This window comes from Gymnodraco acuticeps, unplaced genomic scaffold, assembly GCF_902827175.1.
Source record: "Gymnodraco acuticeps unplaced genomic scaffold, fGymAcu1.1, whole genome shotgun sequence".
Taxonomy (NCBI): domain Eukaryota; kingdom Metazoa; phylum Chordata; class Actinopteri; order Perciformes; family Bathydraconidae; genus Gymnodraco; species Gymnodraco acuticeps.
The window spans coordinates 672465-697247 of NW_022992244.1; the positions used below are offsets into that span (position 1 = coordinate 672465).

Here is a 24783-nt window from a genome sequence, read left to right on the forward strand (position 1 = left end):
GAGATGACTTTGAAGCTGACTTCAATGGGCCCTCTCTTATCTTCAATTCTGCAATTATATGTCAAATTCAAACTCCACAAAAGGAAAATGAAGCAATAACAGAAGACGAGCTCCAGCAGATTGCTACATGGAATTGATAAGAAAGAGAAGACAGTTGCAGAGTATTATATGTTGACTGGCACTGACCCAGAACCTGTCAGCATGTCTAAAACATTAAAACACAATGACAGAGCTGCAGACTGCGAGGACCCAGGAAAACTCAAGTCTGAGCTGTGGCAAGGTCAACTGGAAGTAAGGAAACAAATGGGTAATAGCTTTATATATGAACGTATGTCCAAGACAATTTCCCAGAGTATGATCTGACATCTTTATTATACTTGTTATATCCAACAAAAAGGTTCAAAACATCAATTTACAATGTTACAAAACAGAGGCAAGCATAACATCCTCATATTTCAAAGGTTGGAACGTGGTATGTTTTTCTTGATAAATGAATTAAGTCAAGGCAGTTTGTTTGCAAAGCTAAAAGCAATTCATTAACCTGACAGGGCTTTGCAATGTTCTCATTCACTACTGTGAAAAAGAACACATAACTACTTGAAAATAAAAACATGTTACCAGCTCTTTGGTAACTGAAGAGAAGAAACTAGCAGACCTCCACCAAGGCCGTTTCCATCAGTGAAAAATGATGTCTATTGTATATCTATACTTATTGTAAGTCGCTTTGGATAAAAGCGTCAGCTAAATGCAATGTAATGTAATGTCTGTGGGATTCTGATATCCTGGACAATGTAATGTCTTGGTTCTTGGAGCTTCACCCAGGCTCTTCTCTTGAGGAAAATCAGGCGAGATGGTTTTCCATATCCAAAAACAATCAGACACTCAAACCAATAAGGCATTTCAAAAACAAGTTTAACCCATAGTTGATCTTTTCATTCTGTAATAGCCTCTACTCTTTTGGGAGGACTTGGATTGAGAGAGCCCTATACGGTGGCCGACAGATGCAAACGCACTGCAACGTCCCAACACATTTCCCTTAACCCTCCTGTTATCCTTGGGGTCAATTGGACCCCATTCAATGTTTAACGTATCTAAAAACACATTATTTGTTTTGCTTAATATTTCATGACTTTTCCTAATTTAGTGAGGACTAACGGGTAAACATATATGAACATGAAGATCTTTTTTAAATGTCCTGTACGCACTTTGTATGCATCGGTGTTCCTTCGGGTCAATTTGACCCCAGGTTGTTTTAGTATAAAACATAGAAAAATGTCAATATTTGTGTTGATTGTGTAGGGTGATATTGAGGTGACTATTACATGCAAATGTATCATTGTAAAAAAAGAACTACCCTCTGCTTTAGTTATTGGTCCTTTAACAACATCAACAATATCTAACTTTAACATTTGATTTCAGTCAGTGAGATTTTATGGTGATTTATATATTTTTCGATGGTCACATAATAGGAATTCTGGATGTATAAAGGGGTCTAGGGGGGAAAGTTGGGGCAACGTTTTATTTGAATGGTTATGTAGGTTAACTAAGATACCTAAAGAACCAGAGACATACATGTTGGTTCAAATGTGGAATATGATCATTGTCTTGAGTTTTAAACTACTGGGATGAAATTGACCCCAGAGGATAAAGGGTGTAAAGTAAATCTGAGGATAACAGGAGGGATAAAGAAACGTGCTGCATTTTCAAAAGCGATGTAAATATAAAAACACAAATTTGCCAAAACATATACAAATGAAGAGGCATCATCATCAACTGGATGCTTCTTCGTTAACTGAAAGTGCTTCAGAAACGCAAGCAAACTTCATTTGCATGTCTTTTGGCACATTTGTGTTTTTATATTTGTGTTATACGATACGATACGATATACTTTATTGTCCCCGTAAGGAAATTCGTTCTGGGCTCCGTCCAGCAGTTCCGCATACATGTATATAATATACAAACATAGTGGACATTAAGAGACATACACATATCATCAATCATACACCGTTTGAACAAACACAATACACGCAGACGCACATACTGACAATGGCGACCTATTGCACAACCCTCATGGCCAACATTTTAAAAAAAATGTTGTTGTTGTTGCCCGTTTCTCGTAATGGAAATGTTTTGCGCAGTGTAACACATTCACAGCTGTCAGCCACCGTACCTAGTCTAAGAAAGTAATTACACATTGTGTGTTTAAAGTAAGGGATGGCAAAACATCTGAAAATGTCCAAATTCACACTTCAAAATAATAAATCAGACACCTTGCTAGTTTTTGTGCAGTTATCTTTATTGAAAAATTAAACACACTTTCTGTATAAATAGCATGTCATTGTACAACACTTGAAATGTGCAGGAAGCAGGGGAAAGGATGGAGTGACGGGAGGACAATAGACAATAGAGGAGCTGAAGAGCAATGGCAGACGGGGGGGGGGAGAAATGAACAGACAAAATGAACTTGTGCAGCTAATAAAGCAGGAGGCACACTCAGTGTAACAAAGAAACGTTATTAACGGACTCAACAGGTGGAGCTTTATGAGTCTGACCTTTGCTACTAGGAAGCAGTAGTTGAGGGGGGGGGGGGGGGGGGGGGTGTCACACCTTCCTACAGCCTGACCAACACCCGGATGGCCCTCTGATCTCAGGTCAAAGAGAAGGAGGGGTCTCCATCCACACATGGACGGGCCATTATGGAGGAATAAAGCTTCTGTGACGAGGAGGGGTTCATCTGCAGATTAAATATGCTTTTAAAATGTCTGAATAGATATATTATGGTTAATATGATAACATGTTATTTATTTCTCTGAGACTTTTCTCTACTTTTCACCTGAGCGGGAAGGGGGCGCAGAGTGGCTCGAGGGAACTTTGGCATTAACGGACACTGAGATTGAACCTGCAGCCACTCTTATGCAGCTGGAATTGTTTATCTTGGTTCAAGTTATTAAATTAAGTGATCATTTAACTGTTTCTTGTCAACTTTTCGTATACCAGAAATCGTTTTATTTTTGAAGATGTATAATGTCCCTAGCACTGAGAAAAACAGTTTGGAAAATAAATCTGAATTTTCTTAAATCAAGACTCTATTTAGGGAAACTCCTTGAGTGGCTGCGTACGTAACATGTTGGATGTTTGACATCTTCTGTTAAATATAAGGTTATAGTTTATATACTGCAAATATATATATTTAAAAAAACAACTAACAATGAATAACACTTCTGATATCTCTGTCAGAGCTCCTTTATTTAAAAATATATATTCATGTTATAATATATATTTTGTATTTACATCTTCATTAGTAACCGATGGGCCGCTGACAGAGTTGAGAAGTCAGAAGGGTTCTATTGTTAGTTTTGGTATATTCTGACTTTTTCCTTTCAGTGTAAAAAGGCTTCTGTGGCGCTTTCATTCTTTTGGGAATAGGTACCAAAAACTGATTTCACACTTTTAAGCGTTTTATTTCTCTCAGAAGGGGGAGAATAACCTTAGTGGAATATATTACCCTCCAGGTGATTTAAAACACCCTAGTAGCGAATCTAAATGAAATAAAATATTTGCAGATATAGTATATGGCATTGTCACTAAACAAATATTACAATGTTCAAAAGATATTTCAGGAAACAAAAGCCTTCATCTTTGTGGCTGCGATTCCTTCCAGATCAGATTGTTCAGTGGAGTTATTCCACAGAGGACGCAGTCCTGCTTCATCTGTCTGAATGTCTCTGTCTGCTTATCTAAATCACACACACACACACACACACACACACACACACACACACACACACACACACACACACACACACACACACACACACACACACACACACACACACACACACACACACACACACACACACACACACACACACACACACACACTCACACACACACACACACACACACACACACACACACACACACACACACACACACACACACACACACACACACACACTAGCATTTTAAGTTTGTTTGCGGTTGTGGCGAGTATATATTTCTTCCAGATATTGATCGGCTCTCAGACGCTAAATGTATGAATAAATAAGAGCTGCTCCATGCGGCCCTCAGTAACTAAACTGATGCTAGAGATTAATACAATAACTAATGATCAAGCCTGGTGTTTTATTTATGGTCAACATGAGCTATACTAACATGTTAGCAACAGGACAAGAGCCTCTTTAAAAGCCTTAGCTTAAAAGTGTTAGTTTCATGATGTCATTTTTGTGTCACCCAGTGGACTTATCCCATCTGGATTGACTTCTTCCTGTCACTACTTTCATGTGGACTGTCTTTTTACTCCTCGCTCTGTGAGGCAGGATATTTAAACATTCCTGAATATCTGTCTGGTTTTGTAGGCAGCCACGTTAAAATATATATCAATCTTTTCCTGTTTGTCTTCAAATATACGCATCCCGATCCTGTGCCAAAACACATCTGGGCTCTGTCCTCAAGAGGATGTGGGCTGAAAAAGACTCAAAACAAAGTTCAAATGATGCTCAGTCAGTGTTGAATTGGACACAACCCAATAACAGACATTTGCATAATTTTACATATTTTAAGATGAGGAATTCCATGTCTGCGCTTATTACACATATTGTGAGAGATGCAGGGTGAGAAGGGACATTTTGTTGTGTTAACATATGGTACTAACTGTTCGGCAACTCTACTAGGTTTTGTAGTATTAGCTAATTGTTTTGGTTTAACAGCACACAGAGTATACTGTATGTATAAAGGCGTATTTGGGGTGTCTTCGTAATTCATACAACTTCGACCACCATTTTACCCACTGTAGTAAAGTTTGAAGTTAGCTTGCAATGGACGCTCCGACTGTGTTTGTAGTAGTACTTTGTTTCACCACAGTGTGGATTAGTAGCTGGAGAGTGGCCTCTACCACGGAACCCTTGAGCAAGGCACCAAACCCTCATCTAACCAAACAGCTCTTTATGATAAGTCCTGTTGGTGCATGTGTAGATCTAGAGTTTGTTAGTTGTTAGTACAACAATACATTGTCCCTCTGCGATCGATAAAGTATTACTAAAGTTCTTCTCTGATTGAATCCTTGTTCTTCCTCTCCTTCTTCCTCTCGTCCTACTATCTTTTTTCACAAAGCCCACATTTCGAATTTGACACCAAACAACAGACGGACAAAGTTCGAAACAAGCTGGTAAAAAAAGCAGCTGGAGACCAAATCAGAGTCACAAACATTCATCAGCGTCTCGGGGCCAAAGTCCATCCATGCACTAAAATATCCCACTTGTAAATTGAGTAATCGATTAATGTCTGGTCTGAAAGACTTTACAAAATAAATACAACGGGCTCATAATCGGGCATTACGGGGCAAGGATGTGGGTATGACCTTTCAAAAAACAACCTTTTGTTGTTCTTCATTAAAGGTTGACATTTTGAATGAGTATGGTGTACACAGAGCATGTGTTTCTCAGAGTTGTCAGCAGAATGATTCAGGAGTGTTTGATTCCTCACAGAGCTGCCCAGACTCCTGCATCACTTCCTCCTGCGTCTCACAGCAGCTCCCTGGAGGACATTTACATTAGTCTTTATTTGCAGTCTCCTTGTTTTGAGCATATGTATCTTTTCACCCATTAACTCCAGACATACACACACGTCCAATGTCAGAACACTTAAAATGAATTATTCTAATGACTTCATAACTGCACACAGGGAGGATGTTTCCTGTACATCCTCTCCACGCTCGCACTCTTCCTGAGAGGAAGGGAAATCATCACAACAACAATCACGTCTCACATGTTACTTTTGCCGCTCTCCCTCTCGGTCTCTCACTCCACCTGATTGCTTATCTCCTAATTGCTTTTCTATGAGCGGATGGAATTTGTGTCGAAGATTAAAATTTCTCGAATCTTTGGCAGTGTCGTCGTCCTCTAAATGTCTCATCACTCCCCTCTTGGGTTTAATTGCTTCACTGAGCATGGCTGCAGCAAGCCCCTCCCCCCCCACAGGGCGTATATAATTAAAACTATGAAATAAAAAAAGAAACATTAGCAATTGTAAGAGTAGCAGGAGCAGAGCTGAGCAGTCTGAGGAAACACATTTGGGATTTTATTCACTCTCAAAACAGAACTGGCAAAATGTGAAAGTAAATATTTGATGCAGCATTTTGGGAAAAATGAATACTAAGCTTTTCAAAATTGCTGCGTGGAGAAACAGACTCTGAACGACATTGTGTTTTAGTGTGTACTAGGAAGCATGGCTTCAGTTCAGGTGTTAGAAATGTGTTGTTTGCCAATAAAGTAAAAAAATGAAGCCTTGATCGTTTATCTTGCTTTCACAGAATTGAAAATTCAGCTGTTTAAGAGTTCATAAAGTAGTGAAAAATACATATAAACATGGAAGTGGAAAGAAACAGGAACTGAGGTGCATTTGCGTGGTGCCCTTCCCTCATACATGTATGTTTATGTTAAAGCATGTAACGTGTATTTCTGTTAGCTTGACATATCATTCTTCTTATTGTGAAAGAGTGCTTAAACGCAGACAGGCTGGTAGCATCACTATAAAATATGTAGAATCACCAGGATGGCCGGCATCATCATCATCATCATCTTTAAATATATCACTATATGCTGATGATGCAATGGAGGTTACGGGTTTTATAATTCATATAGGAGTATCTTTATGTGTACAGTATATATAGGCATCTGTATCTACATTTGTTCATTTTTACATTTACAAATCCAGGCTTGTAAAGTCGAGCGTGGATCAGTCTTAGATGTGCGGTTGTTTCTCGGGTAGAAGCGAAAAAATCAATAATAATAATAAACTGACCAAAGGAAGAGGAAGTGCTACAAGGAGTTCCGTAAATCCACAAGGAGAAAAATAAAAGGTTTCACTACTTTCCATTTAGTGCATAAGGTCTCACAGTGCGGAGGTAACACGTTGAGGAGAATCCTGAACAAAGTCCACGGTAATGAAAAATCATATATCCAGACTGAAGGGCTCAGAGATCAGTCGGTTCCTTTGTGTTTGTTTAAAAGAGTTGTGCCATTTAAAACAATAGACAATTTCTTCCTGTCATGTTGCCGTCTCCTCCACTCAGCTATAGCGCCACGTTAAAATCGGTCACCAGGAAGTCCACGTAGTCCCTCTCTTTGGTCTTGAAGGCCTCTGCGATGAGGCGTGCGGCGTCCCTGTGCTCGCGGCCCCTCATGGTCGCCCCGTTCACCTCCAGGATCACCTGACCCACCTTCAGCTGCCCGCAGTTATGAGCTGAACCCCCCCTCTGAGAAAGAAAAGAGAGAGAGAGACAATGTGGCTTTGAACAAAACAATGTTGGGAGAACTGATAATAAAGCCGAATATATTAACCTCATGTGAGAATTACTTGTTTGAACAGATTTGGTAACCTTTGTCGGGAAATGAGTTTGTCTTAACAGCATATAGTCTCTGGGTACATCGGGCTACTGTTATTTCAATACATTACATCACATTTGAGGACAAAACGTGTTTGTCCTATGTGCCCAAAGACTAAAAGTAGTATGATACAAATTCCACTTCTAAGCAGTTTTAAAAATATTTTTCATTAAATATATTTAATTTCCAAATGTTTTGAAAATCCAGGCTTTTTCACGGCTGGACAGCGAGGCATATAGGACCCAAGTGCAGTAACCCGTTGGTAGAAATCAAACTCCTTATAACAAAGTATAGGAAGGAAACACATAAACTAGTTCAGAACCAAACATCCATCCATCCAACGTCAAGACTCTCACAAGGGCTGACAGAAAACCCAGAGCCTAAATGCCCACAAGACTAATCACTGAACACACAGGGACAAAATGAAACTAATGAAATTGTTTGAGTGGTAATAATAACACATTTTTTTCTACTTTCTTTTTTGTCTATGTAGGAGCCAAAACGTTGATTTATTATTTTGATTATTTAATCATTTAATGTATGTAATGGAGTATAATTGATTGGTGTAATTTGATCGGGATCCGCAGCCACGGTGGGGCGGAGCGGCTGATTGGTGCTGCGATGGCCTCAGCTGGTTAAAAGAGTCCTGCTGATTATACTCTGGGTTCTAGTTTGGTTGTGAAGCCACACGGTTTTTTTGACCGCTGCATTGCACTGCAGAGAAGATTTGTTTATTTAAACGACGAAAACTGTTTCAACATCGTCTGGTAAGATACCTTCATGTGTGTTTAAAGAAGAGAACGAACAGTGAAGAAATGGAAACGATAACATGGAAATAAATGTACCAAAAACAAACAATATATATCTCTGAGTGATGTGTGAGCGCGTCGGCCAGGCGCTAAAACCAAAGAACAGAAAAGAGCTGTGTGTGTGTGTGTGTGTGTGTGTGTGTGTGTGTGTGTGTGTGTGTGTGTGTGTGTGTGTGTGTGTGTGTGGAAAGAAGGCTCTTTTATTCTATATTCCCATTTATGTTTATTCCAGTCCTACGTCATTACCGTAGTTTGTTGTACTGCCCTTGGTACAAATACAAATAATAACTCACTTTACTTTGGAGCCAACAGAATTTGTTATATACCAGCGCGAGTCTGGGGACATTTTATTAAGAAAAGCGGGAATCGGTTGTTTGTACATCAGTTAGTGATTGATTGTTATCATCATTAACGTAATTATCAAGCACAAATAACTCCCATCAAAAAACTACAGCCCTGGTCCAAAGCCCACCTGTTTCTGTTTCTGGCCTCACAAGATGTTAGGAAGTCTGAGATCCTTACTTTCGTTCTATTACACCCAAGAAAACTAGGCCCTCTCAGTATCTCAGCTAAACGTCATGCCATAAATATCACATGACATTATGATACGGAAAGAGAGCCTTTGTGTAACAACACACACACACACACACACACACACACACACACACACACACACACACACACACACACACACACACACACACACACAACACACACACACACACACACACACACACACACACACACACACACACACACACACACACACACACACACACACACACACACACACACACACACACACACACACACACACACACACACACACACACACACACACACACACACACACACACACACACACACACACACACACACCACACACCACACACAACACACACACCACACAGTGAATGCTCAGCGTGAATGTTTTGCAGGTCTGTTCCTTTAGAAAGAAGTGTGTTGCTTCAAACTAAATGAAATATTTCCTCCTGACCGGCAGCACTCTCCTTTTCCTTCAAATCAAGAGAGACATTGTTATTGACAACCAAAGACATGCACAGAACAATTCACAAAGACTCAGTTCTTATTTCTTGAGGAAGTCTCAGCTCTTCGGCAGTGATATCTGAAGACTCTTAAAAGAACCAGTATATCAACACAAAGCATCAGTAAAACTTAAGAATGCCAGCAATTTCAGCACAGTCTGCATTTCTGTGTGAAGTTAATCTAAAGCCTCTCTCTGCTCCGGAGAACTCACTCAAGTGGATCCTCAACGTACATGTCTCTATCGCAAACCTGAATAAAGAGTGATATTTGTTCAACCCATCTGCTTCTTCCGTCAAATCCACAGAGGACAGATATGGCTGACGGAGCAATGGCCGCTGTTCTTTCCAAATTATCGGACTGGTCTCTGTCCCTCCCCCTCTCACCATGGACGAGCTAACGGTATTAGCCAGATGGATACCTGGAGTGTAGTTTAATGTGCTTTTCAGAAAACGTGGCTGCACCTGGATATTTCTGAGAACGACGTTTCCATTGATGTCTGCCGGACTGTTGGGGTCGACCGTGATTGCATGATTCTCAGTGGCTAGGACTTTTATGCACATTTTTACTTCTGCTTCTTATGTTTATTAAAATATTTCAGTCAAGCAACCTAATCTCCCCCTGCGATAACTAAGGTATTCTGACTCTGATTCTGAAAAGTAAATCAGCAGCCTGTGTATTTATATTCAAAGTGAAAATTGCTAAAAATCAGTTATTTTTCCCAAATTACTTTCATCACACATTCAATTTGGACCTCCCTGCTGTTCATGATTCACATCCTGTACCAGCATTACAGTCGGTGGCAATGCAAGAACATGTGGGTTAAGTTAAGGCAAAATGTAATGTCATTTCGAGCTTTGAGACAGATTTGGATGAGTAGATTCCACCTACTTCCCAAACACAAGAGCAACCAAAGAAGCCACCTTATTTTCAAGAGGAAAAGAGGATGTGGGCAGCTTCATCTTTTTCCCATTTGACTTTTTCCTCAGCCTTACTTAAAACCTGCTGTACTGTAGCTGATAAACACGCTGCACAAGCATAGCAAGAGACAGCAGACAGATCAAGTTAGCTACTAACTGTTAAAGAAAGTAAAATATTTAGCAGCTCAAAGGCCTGATGTTTCACTAACATGCAAGCCACATCACCTTTTATTAAATATAATGTCAGAGAGTTCTCTGTCTGCATGTTTTGGAGTTCTCCTGCCATCAAATAGACATGAAAGGGCTCTAATGCTGCTTTAATGGAAACACAGAATCTCAGGTTCAACATTCGTGTGATCTTAAAAGCACCAAGTAAGAAACATGGATTCCTTCCTGTCAGGTCCAGGTTCTTCTCCTCCTGACTGTGAATGCTGACCTCATTACTCGTAACGACACTTTAGTGACTGAAATACTACTGTTGGGTTTGAGCAGCCAAGTTGACCAGCGATGATATTGCAAGGAGGAAGAAGTTGATGGACTGTATCGCTCAGAATCCACAAATCCATCATGCAGTTGAGCCACTCTTCTCAATCTGTAAGACGTGATTGGTTAATGGCGACGCACATTGCAACTATGCCTGCTTCCAGTGCTGGTTTATAAAGCACTGAATGGTTTAGGCCCAAAATACATTTCTGATCTTCTGCTAAATGATGAACCATCCAGATCTCTCAGGTCTTCAGGGACTGGTCAGCTTTCTGTCCCCAGAGTCAGAACTAAACATGGAGAAGCAGCGTTCAGTTATTATGCTCCAAATATCTGGAACAAACTCCCAGAAACCTGCAGGTCCGCTGCAACTCTGACTACTTTTAAATCCAGGCTGAAGACTTTTCTTTTTGTCGCTGCTTTTAATTGAAACTGAGCCGTTGTGTTCATCAGTAAAGTGGAACTTCTGTGTGAACTATTCATATCTTAATGCACTGTAACTTTTTATTCATGTACTTTTTATTCATGTATTTTTCCTTTTAATGTTTCTTTTATTATCTTTTACTGTTTTTAAATGCCTTTGTCTGAATGTCTTTCATTTTTGTAAAGCACCTTGAATTGCCTTGTGTTGAAAGGTGCTATATAAATAAACTTGCCTTGCCTGGAATGTAAACAACTACAATTACTCAAGTATTGTACTCAAGTATAATTGTGAGATACTTTAACTGATGTCATTACATCCTCAAGTGCCTCAAGGTTTTAAAACGACCAGATACACAGTTACTCAAAGCTATGCCTTCTGGGCAAGAAGTTAGAAAGAATATATAATTAAACCCGAGTAAACTCACATACAAGTTGCTTTGCATTGGAACCTTATGGGTTTGTAATGATTGTTCCAGGTATTAGTCAAACCCTCAGGTGTTCTGATAACAGATGGGGATGCGTCAAAAGGCTACGGACACCTCAAAGGGAATTACCCCTATTATCTTCGTTTATGCTTAGATTGTAGCATCTTATTTTCTATGTGTTTGTACAAATGAAAAAGAAAGTAGAACTTAATAACGCAGAATGAACAACGACTGTAATCAAACTAATAAAATGTATTAAGAAAGAGAGATGGGTTACCCAACAAAAGAAGAGGTTTGCATGGAGTTGAACCCCTGACCTTAACTTTGCTTCAGTTGGCAGTGTAATGGCTGCATCACAGACTCTCTTATTTACTGAGCCTGCAACAATTACCCCGAGTCGTCGTGGTGATAACGGGCTGTCGCTTCAGGAGCGATAATGGGACTGATAACGAGCGGCCGGCCGGCAGCAGCTCACTCATCTGCACTTCATCCTCAGCGGCCGTGATTGAGGTGACTTGAGGCGAGAACCCTCGTGCCCCGGAGAGAAAGAAAAGCAGAAGCTAGAAGTCTGCAGTGCCACGACTCCACTGTGCTTCTTTTTCGCAGAGAAACGATATTCTAGTGCGTTTGATGTGATCTGTCCCTGGGATAGCACGCCCATCGGGAAGCCAGACACAATATAACAGGTTATTTCAAAGCAAATGTATCTTTCTGATGCTTGAGTTTGATTGAGGGGCCTATTGCGATAGTGTGCCTTGCTCAAGGGTCTAATAACGTTGAGTTAGCTTTCCCCAGGTGACAGAGCAAAGTTTTGACGCATCACTTTTCCATCTTGGAAAGTTAACGTGGAAAAAAGTATTCCTTTTTCTGTATGGTGTGACCTTGAGGCTACTTTGTTATGAATGTCTCCAAATGACTGCAGCCATGCGGTGTTATTGTTGAGGGAAGCAGCGGCGGTGTCATGTGGCTCCTGGCTCTGTCTCGCTTCTGATTGATAGGGTTATTACCTCAATAAACCAAAGTTTGGATAAATATATGCAATTGCAAAAATGGGAAGCTGTAATAAGAGACCAGTCAACATTTTAAACCTGATTACATATCCAATCTACTTGTTTAAATGAGCTCATTTAACCTGATTCCGGGCAGCTTCATTGGACCTCCTCACACCCATCGCACCAATTTCCTCCGCTATTATTCATCACGATCAGCTGCCTTTTTATTTTCATTAGACTCTCGGCTCGAGTATCTGAGGTTTAGAGGAATTGGTAATGGGTTGAGCCATTTTAGTGGCTTCATCTCTTGAGAGGTCATTTCTTGCTGTGTGTGGTTGGGTCATTGTTAACACTGCGATGAAGTGAGGTTTCATGACTAGAATTCCTACAAATGTACAGACATCTGAAGTGCTGGCATTCTTGAGAAGTGCTTTTTTACCTTCAATAGTTTATTATTTTATTGGGTTAAAAAGGATGTTTTCATCTGGAAAATAGGAACTGTGTGCTAGTTATCACTTTCATAGTGATACATGGTACAATGGTGGCACAAATCGATTCAATCTAAAACTGCTTGTATTATACTATTATTCAACAACCATTTTCATCTAATCTATACGTTTATGTTATTCCTCTTAGCAGAGTGAGTGCTTCGTAATCTCTGAGTGAACAGAGCTAAGAAACAGATAAAAGGACAAACAATAATGAAGCAAAGACCCATCTCTGATAGGCAGGCCCGGACTGGCCATCGGGAGGACCGGGAGGTTTCCCGATGGCCTGGCCTGTTAAGTGGCCTGCTGGCCTGAGGATTTTTTTAAAAATGTATGTATTGTGAACGCAACGCTGCGCAAATGTGGGTCTGACTCTGCCTCACAGAGGGTGACTGGCTGTCTACATAATGTGGCCTGCCGACATGGCCACTTTCATACAGATCATACTAATGCCCTCGATTGGTCTGTGTGTCATTCAAGTTCGGGAGGGTGTGTGTTAGTGTGGCGCGATAAAGCGTGCGCACCGGTTACGTGTATTGTTGTTAGCATCTGGTGCTAGCTAGCTGCGCTAATGGATATAAGGAGTTTTTTCAACAACAAGGTGGGGGAGAGTCCTCTCCTGTGAGACTGAGAGACTGATAACTACAGCTCAGGTGAGGTAAAGGACTCTGAGTGTTTAGATAGTTAACTTAGTCTAAGTTATCTCTGTGGGTCTCAAAGGGTTTGGTCACCATTTATGTAAACACATATTTCCATTTGAGGGGGTAGTGATTGGTAAAATATGCATGAATAATACAAAAAAAATGTTAACTAGGTGAAAAAAGGCAAGATAAACTTGTTGAGAGCTAAAACTAGTCTTTGCTGCTGCCTCAAAGAGGAGCAGGGGGAGACAGGTGAGGCTGGTTCAGGAGCACAGACACACTCACAACTATAAATGAACCAAAAACAAATAAATAAACAAGTTTCAATGTTTTTTCATATTGGATATGGTACGTTATTGGTTATGGCCATGTTTTTATGATTATTTAAATGTATACAGTTCTGTTTCATATGGGTGTAGTCTCTTTATTTCCCCCTCAAAATGCACCAGATTGATGCATTTAAGTCCAACATTTTAAAAAAATCTTACCGGGGGAGCATGCCCCCGGACCCCCCTAGAGGATTTGAGGTCCACCTCCACTTAAAATATGTTCACATAGGTTCCTAAATAGATTTGCACATTTTTTAAAATAGTAACCCATGTCCATATGTTTATTTTTGGGTAGTAGATTTAGAGGGCTATCACTATGGGCAGCAACGCTGTAAAAATTGACAAATAAAACTGGTAGTGGCCTGGCTGGGTGTATAATTCCCGGCCTGACTTATTGTCCCAGTCCGGTCCTGCTGATAGGAAATAAAAATAGATGTGTTCCTCCTTTTGGGAGACAAAAATAAAAACAAAAAATCTAGGATGACCAACCCGTGCCCAAAAGCGCTACAACGTCCCAAACACTTTCATTAGGAGAAACTGCTGCACTTGAAACAATTATGAACATATATAAAATCACATATGTGATAAAACACATGCAAATGAAGACTTGACTACACATACACAACATTTACTAAAAGCGCTGCGTAAACAAAATGCTGGAAATATAATTGAAGTGTTTCGGGGCTTTGTAATGCGTCAATTAAAAAAGCAAGATAACCCTAAATCCCATCTTCCTGCATTTGTTTAGGGATTTGTATCTCACATTAAAACACATCTGTTTACTTGGTCCCAATGCATCACCTCCCACCACCTACACACCAATCAAATGCCCAAATATTGCATCCATCAACAACACCACCACCAGACCTCCTCTTCCTCATTTGCACAAACCCTCCTCCTCTCCTTATTAACACACTTCTTTTTCATCCTTCACTCACACTCGCCGCCCTCTTTTCTCAGTGCACCCTTTGATTTGGAATGTGCTCATTTCCAATCCTTTTATCCCTCCCTTGGCAATCAGCTGCCCTTTTTATTCCAATCACCACCTCTGTGCAGAGGGAGGCTGGGATGAGACACGGCTTTGAACGGGGTTCACACTGCAGTCTGTGGCTGCTCGCTGCACTGATCTTCAAATTGAAACTCCCTGCTTCCTGAGCTAATGCAGGGCTTTGTTGACTTGCACATTACTCTGGCAGACAGATATATGCACATCCAGTCACAGTAATAGCTTTCCGAGGTGCTTTATTGTCAATATTTGAATATAAAATCTGGATATACAATAGTTTTTCATGCAGAAATGCAAAAGTGTCTTGCTCAACCCAACATGAAGATATCTGAGCTGAACCGTATCATAACCTGTGATAATGCACCATAGGTCTTAATTCTGCCTTTATTCCTCAACTTCAACGTTTTACTAACTGCCTTATACTGAGAAGGGAATGGCAGGGAATTGGTCTCAAGGCAGTTAAGCGTTCTCATGAACACCATCAATGTCACAATCCCCAACGAGGACTCAATTAGCAGGAATCTCAGTGTGAGTTCAGCTGCAGTGTGAATCCATTTCAATCCTTAAAGGGCATCAAATCCCAGCTGGCAGGTGGGCACATGATACCATCACAGAGAATCAAAGAAGAAAGCACCCAGGATACAATAAACACAGCTAATAATAAGGAGAATATTCACCAAAACTGAGTCGGCTGATTGTTAAAAAGTATACACAGTTAACGGTTGTGTTTTATTGCATATGGCACAGATTTTGGAAAGTGTGTGAGTGTTTCCCCACACACATGTAAGACCCCCAGCTCCTATAAAAAGTGTATAATAAAGTGAGTTGCCAAATACAGATTATCCCACGGCCATTACATGACAAAACCATGCCTTCTATTACATTAGCCTTTATCAATCTGGAGCTCTGGCAGCAAAATTACAGTTGTTATTATTTCCCACCAGATTGAGACGTTTTATCAAGTTTGCCCTTTCGGCCAAATACATATTTAATTGTTTTCCTGCATAACAATACAAATGCATCAAAATGAATGTTGTTTTTTTAATTGTTCACACATTCCAGAATGCAGAAAAAAGGTTATCACCTTAGCAACAAGTATACAGCAAAAAGGTTAATTTGTGTGGCATTTCGTAAAGAAATGGCTATTTAAAGGGGTTACAATTCGACAAAGGAATGTATATTGTGTGTATGATTAGGACTGATGTGTGTTGAAAGATTTAAGATATTGAAAGTGAAAATTAAAATGTAAATATGATATCTGTATGGCAGACACATAAGTCCTTTACTTCATAGCAACATAACAATATATATGTGAATCAAAGTAAAGGTACACGTGTATTATTTTACATTACATCATTATTGTATACCTTGTTTTGTGTTCTTCCTCACTCACCTGTATTGTGACTATTCGTGGAATGGGCTGGCGCGTGTTGGCTCCGCCTTCAATGGCGATCCCCAAAGTGCTGGCGCTCTTTGCCACCCTCACCAGGGAGGAGGTGGGCTCCAACAGCCCCGGCTACAGCAAGGGAGGGAGAGGAGCACAGGTTAAATCAGAAGAACATCATTAATGCGTATTTATAAACCCCTAATATTCATCACATCATACATCATCTATGTCTGCTTCCCCTTCCTGCCTCTATGCATACATGTACTGTCCTTCTTTTGTTCTTTAGAACATCCATAACATTCACCTGTTTGTAACTTACAAATGATGTATCACTTGTATATAGACTCTTATGGCACTACTTATATTCTATTGTATTGTATTTACTTTTAAATCCAGGCTGAAGACTTATCTTTTTGTCGCTGCTTTTAATTGAACTATTCATATCTTAGACTGCACTGTAACTTTTATCCATGTACTTTTTCTTTTAATGTTTATTTTATTAGCTTTTCTTTTTAATGACTGATTTTAAATGCCATTTTCTTAATCTCTTTCATTTTTTGTAAAGCACTTTGAATTGCCTTGTGTTGGAAAGTGCTATATAAATAAACTTGCCTTGCCTTGCCTTACTTGCACTATTTTATCTGTTTATTGTGTTGCACTGTTGGAGGAGCCTGGGACCTAATATTTTCATCAACATAACTAAACTGTAGCTATGTACGAATGACAATAAAAGCCTTGAATCTTGATTATACAGTTACAGTATGAGCTTCCTTCTGAGCACACACACTCAAGGGTCTTCTCAATGGGTTTACACATTCATAAAGACCTCTTCTCTATTATTATGTACATATTTAATCCTGGTGACCAATCCATGAACGAGCAATCATGTTGTACAGTTTCACAAGTCAAAGGTCATAAGAAATAACCATTTCAAAATGCATGTATATTACGTATTCACTATCGTAAAGCTTCTTTGACACTGGCCTCTGTAACCCAATGGGGGGAATCTTTTTCCTTGAGGGGTTTCTTTCATCTGTATGTTAATTTGAAACACGCTACTTGGATTCTATGTCCATATAGTAAGGGAAATATCAAATGGTGTCCAGCTAGTGAAGAGGCATATCGTTTTACTGCAGCATTCCATGTTCAATTCCAGCTCAGGACTTTAATGCTCTCCTCTCTCCGCGCTCCATTCTTTCTGTCAATAACAAATAACTGCAAACTGTGCTTTCCATCAAACGCCAATTTATCATAGAATATGGACATCAAATCTGTGAATCAATGTTTTTGCTTACAGCTTGATTAAACAAACTCCTGATGTGTTTTCATGGCTGGAATAGGAATGAGTAGACTATAAAAAGCTTTAAACAATTGCCCTCTAAAGTTAATTCAGTTTTCTCAGGAGCAAAAATAAAGTGCAATAACATCCAGCTTTCCTGGTACAAAGTAGATTCAGCCGTCACATCTCCTGCCTAATGATTCTAATCTAAAACAGATATTGAATCGACCGGCCCTCTCCTCATAAAGCGTTAGGCTACTTCCATCCTTACTTGTTATTTCTCCCATCAATCAATAAGACGCAGAGAGCACTTGTCAAAACGCTACACTGCAGTGAGCGGTGAAATAAATGATGGAATGAATGAATGAATGAATGAGGAATAAACAAATGAGTGAAACAAAGGAAACTGTGTGAGCAAAACAGGGAGGAGAGAAGAGATCACAGTTAGGGTTTGAGAAAAGATTCTGGAGGATTAGCAATAAAGCACATCAGTTTATCAACGATGGTTTGTTTTTCAGCACACACACAATTCTATACTTGCAAGAACCCATACAGTAACTCATAATTTATCCCTTTAAATACAAATAATTCTTACTATAACCTTTAAAATAGAGGCCCTTCAAACCTTTTCCAGTTTACAAAACTTGTGTCACTTTCCAAATGTGCCGCACTTCCTAAAACTCACATAAATGGGTCCTCGCAAGACAGAACTATGACAGCACACACACCTAACTAAACTAAATACATTTCCCATTCATCAGAGTTTAACAATGAATCCACTCATCCATCCATGTCTGGCTCACAGCTGTTCTGAATCACCCCCTCACCGGTTTGGAGGGGTGGTCCCCCCCGCCCCCCTGGGTGTCCCGGGGGTGGCGTGTGTGTGAGAAGTGGGTGCTGCTGTCTTTGCTGATGTGTCCTGACTCAGCTATGTCCACCCCGCTGTCCTCACTGAGGGTCTGGCCGCTGTCTGACAGCTGAGACAGAGCGCCACCTGAGGGTGAACAGCACATGGGACGTGAGGATGGGAAAACAACACATCGTCTATTGTGGGGATTTCATTTGACTATATAAAAGCAATACTATATTTTATTTGTATTGTTTTAAACTTGCTTTAACTTTCAGAGCGCTCTTCAGTTTAGTAGAACTGCTAAAAATAATCAAATTTGGAAATATATCTGATTTTAAGATGTAGTGACGTTTTGCATAGAGTTGCTATGATACACATTTTTCTGGGTAATGCTAATTTCAGTGCATTTATCCCAAATAAATACATATTTGGAGAGATAGTACATGGTATTTACAGTATACACATACACATATCATACATAATAAGTACATAAGGTGGCGAGAAACGGTGAGCAATAATTTGATTTGTAAATGTTGTAAAGACTATATTGGAGAATATGGAGCCCACATTTAAAGTCATTGTTAGTTGCATCCACACTTGTGCATGTTATTATTTAAAAGATACAAATGACATATGTATATTGGACTTCCGGAGCTCCACTATATGTCCCTCACCTCGAGTTTGGGGAAGGGGCCGCACCTCGTTGACGTCGGGCTCTGCGTTGGGCCTGTGAACCTCCACCGTAACAAACTGCTGCTTAGAGCCCGGAGAGGAGGGGGGGGCTTTGGACATGGACACTGGTTTAAAAGGAAGAGAAGGGGGTGGAGGAGGGGCAGGGAGTGGAGGTGGAGGTGGAGGTGGAGGTGAAGGGGACGGGGCAGCGGGTCTGGTGCCCCTGCTGGGGGACAGGACCCTGGGGAAAGGGCCAATGTTGTGCTGTGTGAGCTTAGACAGCTGAGCAGCAGCTATCTGTTCTCTCCTGGAAGGTACCGTGGGTTCTCTCTTTTTAATGACCGCGTAGTCCCGGGAGGGCTCCCTGGGGTGCTCCCGTTTGTGCAGTGAGGGTAAGGCGGGGGCGTGTCCTGGCTCTCTGCTGCGCTGGTGATTGGACGGGGCTGTGAAGTACAGGCCTGAGTGGGAGGATTCGGACGAGGGGCTTTTGTTGACCGGATCTCGTCTAGTTGGCCGCCTCTGCACCCCTGGTGGGGGCGGAGGCTTGAAGGAGGGGGGGGATTCAGCTGGGGTGGACTGTACGTCGTCCTGAAGTGAGAGGATATATTCATCATTGATTAAGGGTGTAATAATGTATCAAGGCAATATATCCGGCAGAACAAAACATGACCTTACTGTTTTAATCAACATTTAATCCTGACAAACTGATTTTTTTTACTTGCATATTTTTAAGAATGTTTCTCAAATGTAAGACTCACTTTCTATGAAAGGTAAAGGTATTATTTCTTCATTTTATTTGTATGTAGAAAATATCTGCCAGGTTGCTTTGTAACTTACCTGTAGTTGTTTCTACAGTAATTATCATTTTGTTTTGCAAGGTTTTGATAAGTATGTGTCCTATTGACGTTAGTTTGTTTGAATGACTGTATATTTACAAATGTAATGTTCATTTACTGTAAAAGCACATTTTAAACACAGTGTTACTTAAACCAATTTGAACTCAAACAATTGCATTAGACACCTGTTGAACCCTTTCAGTTTCAGTGAAAATAACAGCCGTCTAGAGGAACATTAGCACATCCAAACCATGTAGAAAACGTTGCTGCTCCATCCGGACCCTGTATTAAAATGTAAAAATGCTCGAACAAATAGTGAGATGGACACTGAGACAGAGTGGCTCACAAAAATATGGACTGAGACATAAAATGAGTGTAAAAGAAAGATTGCAAAATGAAAAGGAAGTTATGATTTGAGCGGCAGGTAGCCTTGGACGACTGCAGAGTAAAAGATCCCAGATCTCCATTTCATCTCTTTCTGTTCAGAAAAAACTGAGCCTCAGATATCTCTTGTTGTTTTGGAAAGTGCAGACCTTTTTCTTTTACCCTGACCGTAACCACCTCCTTCTTGAAAGTATGGAGAAGGGTGGGAGGATAATTGGACATGCCAGGTAGCGATCCTCTTTCAAACCAACAACACAAAACGAAAGTGGAAAGGCTTCACCAGCACCGCCATCTCTCAATACCTCCCTTTAATATTTTGTTTGAATTTTCTCCCCTGTGTGGAATCCATCTTTATCACACCAGGGCTGCCGGGCTCACCAGAGAGATGTCGGACAGAAGCGTGTTCAGACTCTCCGGGGGATCCGCCTTATTACTGTCCACCGCGCTGTCGTTCTGAGAGACAAAGATGGAGTAAGAGGGACGCGAGGTAAAAGAGAGCAGAGACAGGAAACAGAGAGGTTGAGGGGAGAAGAGAGGGATGAAAGTCAGAGGGATGCTAAACACAGATTTACACAGATGTGTGTTTACCACAAAACCGATGCTAAATTAGATTTGGTGGGTGTTTCCTAGAAAAAAGGAAAGATGTCAATTAGGGCTGCTCGATTATGGCAAAAATCATAATCTCGATTATTTGGGTCAATAATTGTAATTGCGATTATTAAATGCGATTATTCATTGACTTTGAAAACATTCATTTATTGGAGAAAAAAAACGTGAACAGTATGTTTTTAACAGTTGATTACCCTGAACTTTAAGTATAATTCAACATTTAAAAAAGGTATTAATAATAATAAAACAATTTATTTCGATTACGTTGTTTTCGTAATCGTTGCAAGCCATATCGTAATCGCGATTAAAATACGATTAATTGAGCAGCCCTAATGTCAATAGATGTTTGCGTTTGCTTGTCAATCTTGAAATTAATAGGGAAGGAAAGCAATTAAGATAGGCACACACACCCACACACAGATCATGTCTTCTAGCTCAGCAAAACGCACATGCCGGGAAAATCGATAGAGGACCATCAGCTGAGTTCAAAGCTGGATTTGGAGGCTCAATCCCAGTGGCGTGGGGGAGAGGAGGTCATTTGCAGCAAATCTGTGAATGATTTCCGAGCTCAGGGAAACGCTGAACTTCATTTAACTCTGCCACTAAACCAAAACAAAAGCCCCAGCAATTCAGCTTAATCACCGCTCGTCACCGCACAGGGAGCACTTACAGACAATTTATTTATTGCAAGAGTCAATCGACTTTCCACATGCGTAGACGCTGCTCTGCACTGTGTGTGTGTGTGTGGGAGCATGTGTATCTGAGAGTACCCAATAATCATCTCAGGAACAGGATTAATATACAATGTCAACATGCCGTGCAAACGCAGTGAGCAGTGTGATGTGTATGTGTTATGGTGGGAAAACAGTGTGGAGGTTGACTGTAGTTGGTTAGTTTGACTTCTGGGGTAAGAATCAGATCTGCTGCTGGGGGGAAAATATTTTCTCTTTACAAATTATTGTAGTAGAATAAAGCCAATTTTGTATCGTGACAATTCATGACGAAAACACAAGGATGTCACAATTTTTGCTGGCTCTCCTTTATGGGTGCATGTGTTGTATAGATTTGTTTGCATGTAAATAGTATGCAAAGGCTAAAATCCTCCAGAAGCAGTCTCTCTCCCACACACTCCCCCCCTGCCTGTGTTTTTCTCTCAGCTGTTAACCAATCAGAATGATGATTGTGATGGAGGAGCCGGCCAACTAACCAATCAAAGCAGACTGGGTTCTGGTTTCAGACAGAGGGTGAAAAGAAGTATGAGGAAACTAAAGATCTTTTGAGCATTAAAACATGTTAACATGTCACAATAGAGGCACAACATACAAATATGATCCAAAGTAAGCAATTAAGGGCCCCATTACAAATGTGACAATGTCTGAGATGTGCTTTGTGACACTTTCTGTGCAAAGGTTGATATGGTTGACAATAATTAATTCTACATTCTCTCAGCAGGAATTTAAGGCAACATGATCACTTATCTGACGATAACCATCTTAAAGACAAACGATGATTTACTTTACACATAGGCTGATCTTGTTCTCGAGTGAGGGAACAATGGAGCGTGAGATGGGCCGGAGAATCGGAGCAGCGGGAGCGGTACTGCAGTCGCTTTACCGCACCGTTGTGACGAAAAGGGAGCTGAGCCAGAAGGCAAAGCTCTCTGTCTACCGGGCCATTTTCGTTCCTACCCTCACCTATGGTCATGAAGGATGGGTCATGACCGAAAGAACGAGATCGCGGATACAAGCGGCCGAGATGGGTTTTCTCCGCAGGGTGGCTGGTGTCTCCCTTAGGGATAAGGTGAGAAGTTCGGTCATCCGGGAGGGACTCGGAGTTGAGCCGCTCCTCCTTCGCGTCGAAAGGAGCCAGTTGAGGTGGTTCGGGCACCTAGTTAGGATGCCACCTGGGCGCCTCCCTAGGGAGGTGTTCCAGGCACGTCCAGCTGGGAAGAGACCAAGGGGTAGACCTAGGACCAGGTGGAGGGATTATATCTCTTCGCTGGCCTGGGAGCGCCTTGGGATCCCCCAGTCAGAGCTGGTTGATGTGGCCAGGGAAAAGAAAGTTTGGGGCTCTCTGCTGGAACTGCTACCCCCGCGACCCGACCACGGATAAGCGGGAGAAGATGGATGGATGGATGGATGGATAGGCTGATCTTGTAGCTCTGATTTATGTTAGATCTGAAGCAGCAAATCACTGAAGAAGACAGCACCACAGATGTTAAACTGCAACAGTGGAAACAATCGTGATTACAAACACTACAAATCTTCCCACAGACGCCTGATTACCTCCGCCATGGAAGTTATGTGTTTGCTTCGGTTCGTTCTCAGCAGAACAGAAAAAACGTCTGGCCTCGTTTTTCAAAAACTTGGGTAAAGGTGAAGCATGGGCCAAGGAACCCATTACGTTTTGAGCACATCCAAAGTAAATCATTTTTCAAATCAGGTTAACAATAGGAGATAGTGGAAGAAAGGTGCTGTACCACCTGCTGCCGCAAATAGCTAGGTCTGGGCAAGGCCATGTTTAGATCAAGGGGCAACTTCTGGGAAATTCAGCAATAAAGAGTTGCCCTTCTCTTTGCCCTGATCTCTGTATGTAGCACACAGCATGCAGAGAGCAATGTCTCTACATCTGAATGCAACTACTCAAGCTGAAGAGTCTGCTTTTATACAGTTTTAATGACACATGCTCAGTCCTGAGAAAGTGACCCAAGACTCTGACAAAGGACAATAGACCCATGACCAATCTGCAGTCTATTGGCAATGCTTTCAAAACATTATTATTTATACAACAATAAACCATTCTGTTCTCTCTATAATCATCATTTTAATAATGTCCCTATTTGGGATAATTTATATTCTAATAGGGGAGTGCCTTTGACTTGCTCCATGCAAAAATAAGTCAGATTGTATCGAAGTCTATGAAAAAAATCTAAATTCACATGTTCCTGATGAGTGTATGGTCTTAATAGCGAGTTTAAAGTTATACAGCATGAATACATTCATGCATATAAGATGCCTAAATGTAAAAATATCTTAACCATTTACATATTTGGAGGAACATTTTAATTTAATGTTAAATACAATTTTATTTTTGTTGAATCCTAAAGCAACGATGTGTTTGTCTAGCAAGCTGCACCTGTGTTTTTGTATGTTTGTTTGTGTGTTTGTGTAAGTGTGTGTGCAGCTTCATTTCATTTTGAGCGTGGTTCAGAAATCCAGTGTCGATATCTCCCTCCCAAACCCACAAAGCTCTCTAATCTGCTTTATGCTGCTGTGGAAGCAGTCACCCAGGGACCAAAATGACAAAAATAGACACACAAAGAAACATGGATAGAATAAAGAACAACACACACAAACACACACACACTCCCACATATGTAAAGTCCCTTCTCTGAGGGGGAAGCAGAAAGGTAAAAAACAAAACATCAATGGAATCTCAAAGACAGGGACTGTTTGGAGGGAACGTCTGCAGTCAACAGCATATCTCTGCTGTCAACATAGATACAGTGTGTTTGTGTGTGTGGTTACCTGGGTTCAAGTGGTCTTTTTAATCCATAACATAACACTTGCTTCCACTTTTACATAACCATATTAAAAACTACCTACCAACATATTATATATATGTGTAACTGACGATAGTTTACTCACAGTATGTACGATATAGTAGGCGCATCATGGGCTGATTATGAGTTAATGTGCCCCTAGGATCAAATATGCAAAAAGACCCGCCACTTTTACATAACGGTCAAAATTATACACTTTATTTTGTCCTTTTGAATCTTTTTGTACGCATCTCTGGGTGATACATACCTTTTTTTTGCC

At 40.7% G+C, this 24783-nt stretch overlaps 1 protein-coding gene across 1 annotated transcript in view; it reads right to left on the reverse strand.

Moving 5' to 3' along the window:
- Positions 1-3909: 3909 nt before the first annotated feature.
- whrna (whirlin a) overlaps positions 3910-24783 on the reverse strand; it is an 80488-nt gene continuing 59614 nt past the window's right edge. The window contains 5 exon segments of the mRNA XM_034206321.1: positions 3910-7255; positions 16339-16461; positions 18439-18605; positions 19136-19721; positions 20732-20806. Coding sequence (XP_034062212.1) covers positions 7073-7255; positions 16339-16461; positions 18439-18605; positions 19136-19721; positions 20732-20806 — 1134 coding nt within the window. The 3' untranslated portion in view covers positions 3910-7072.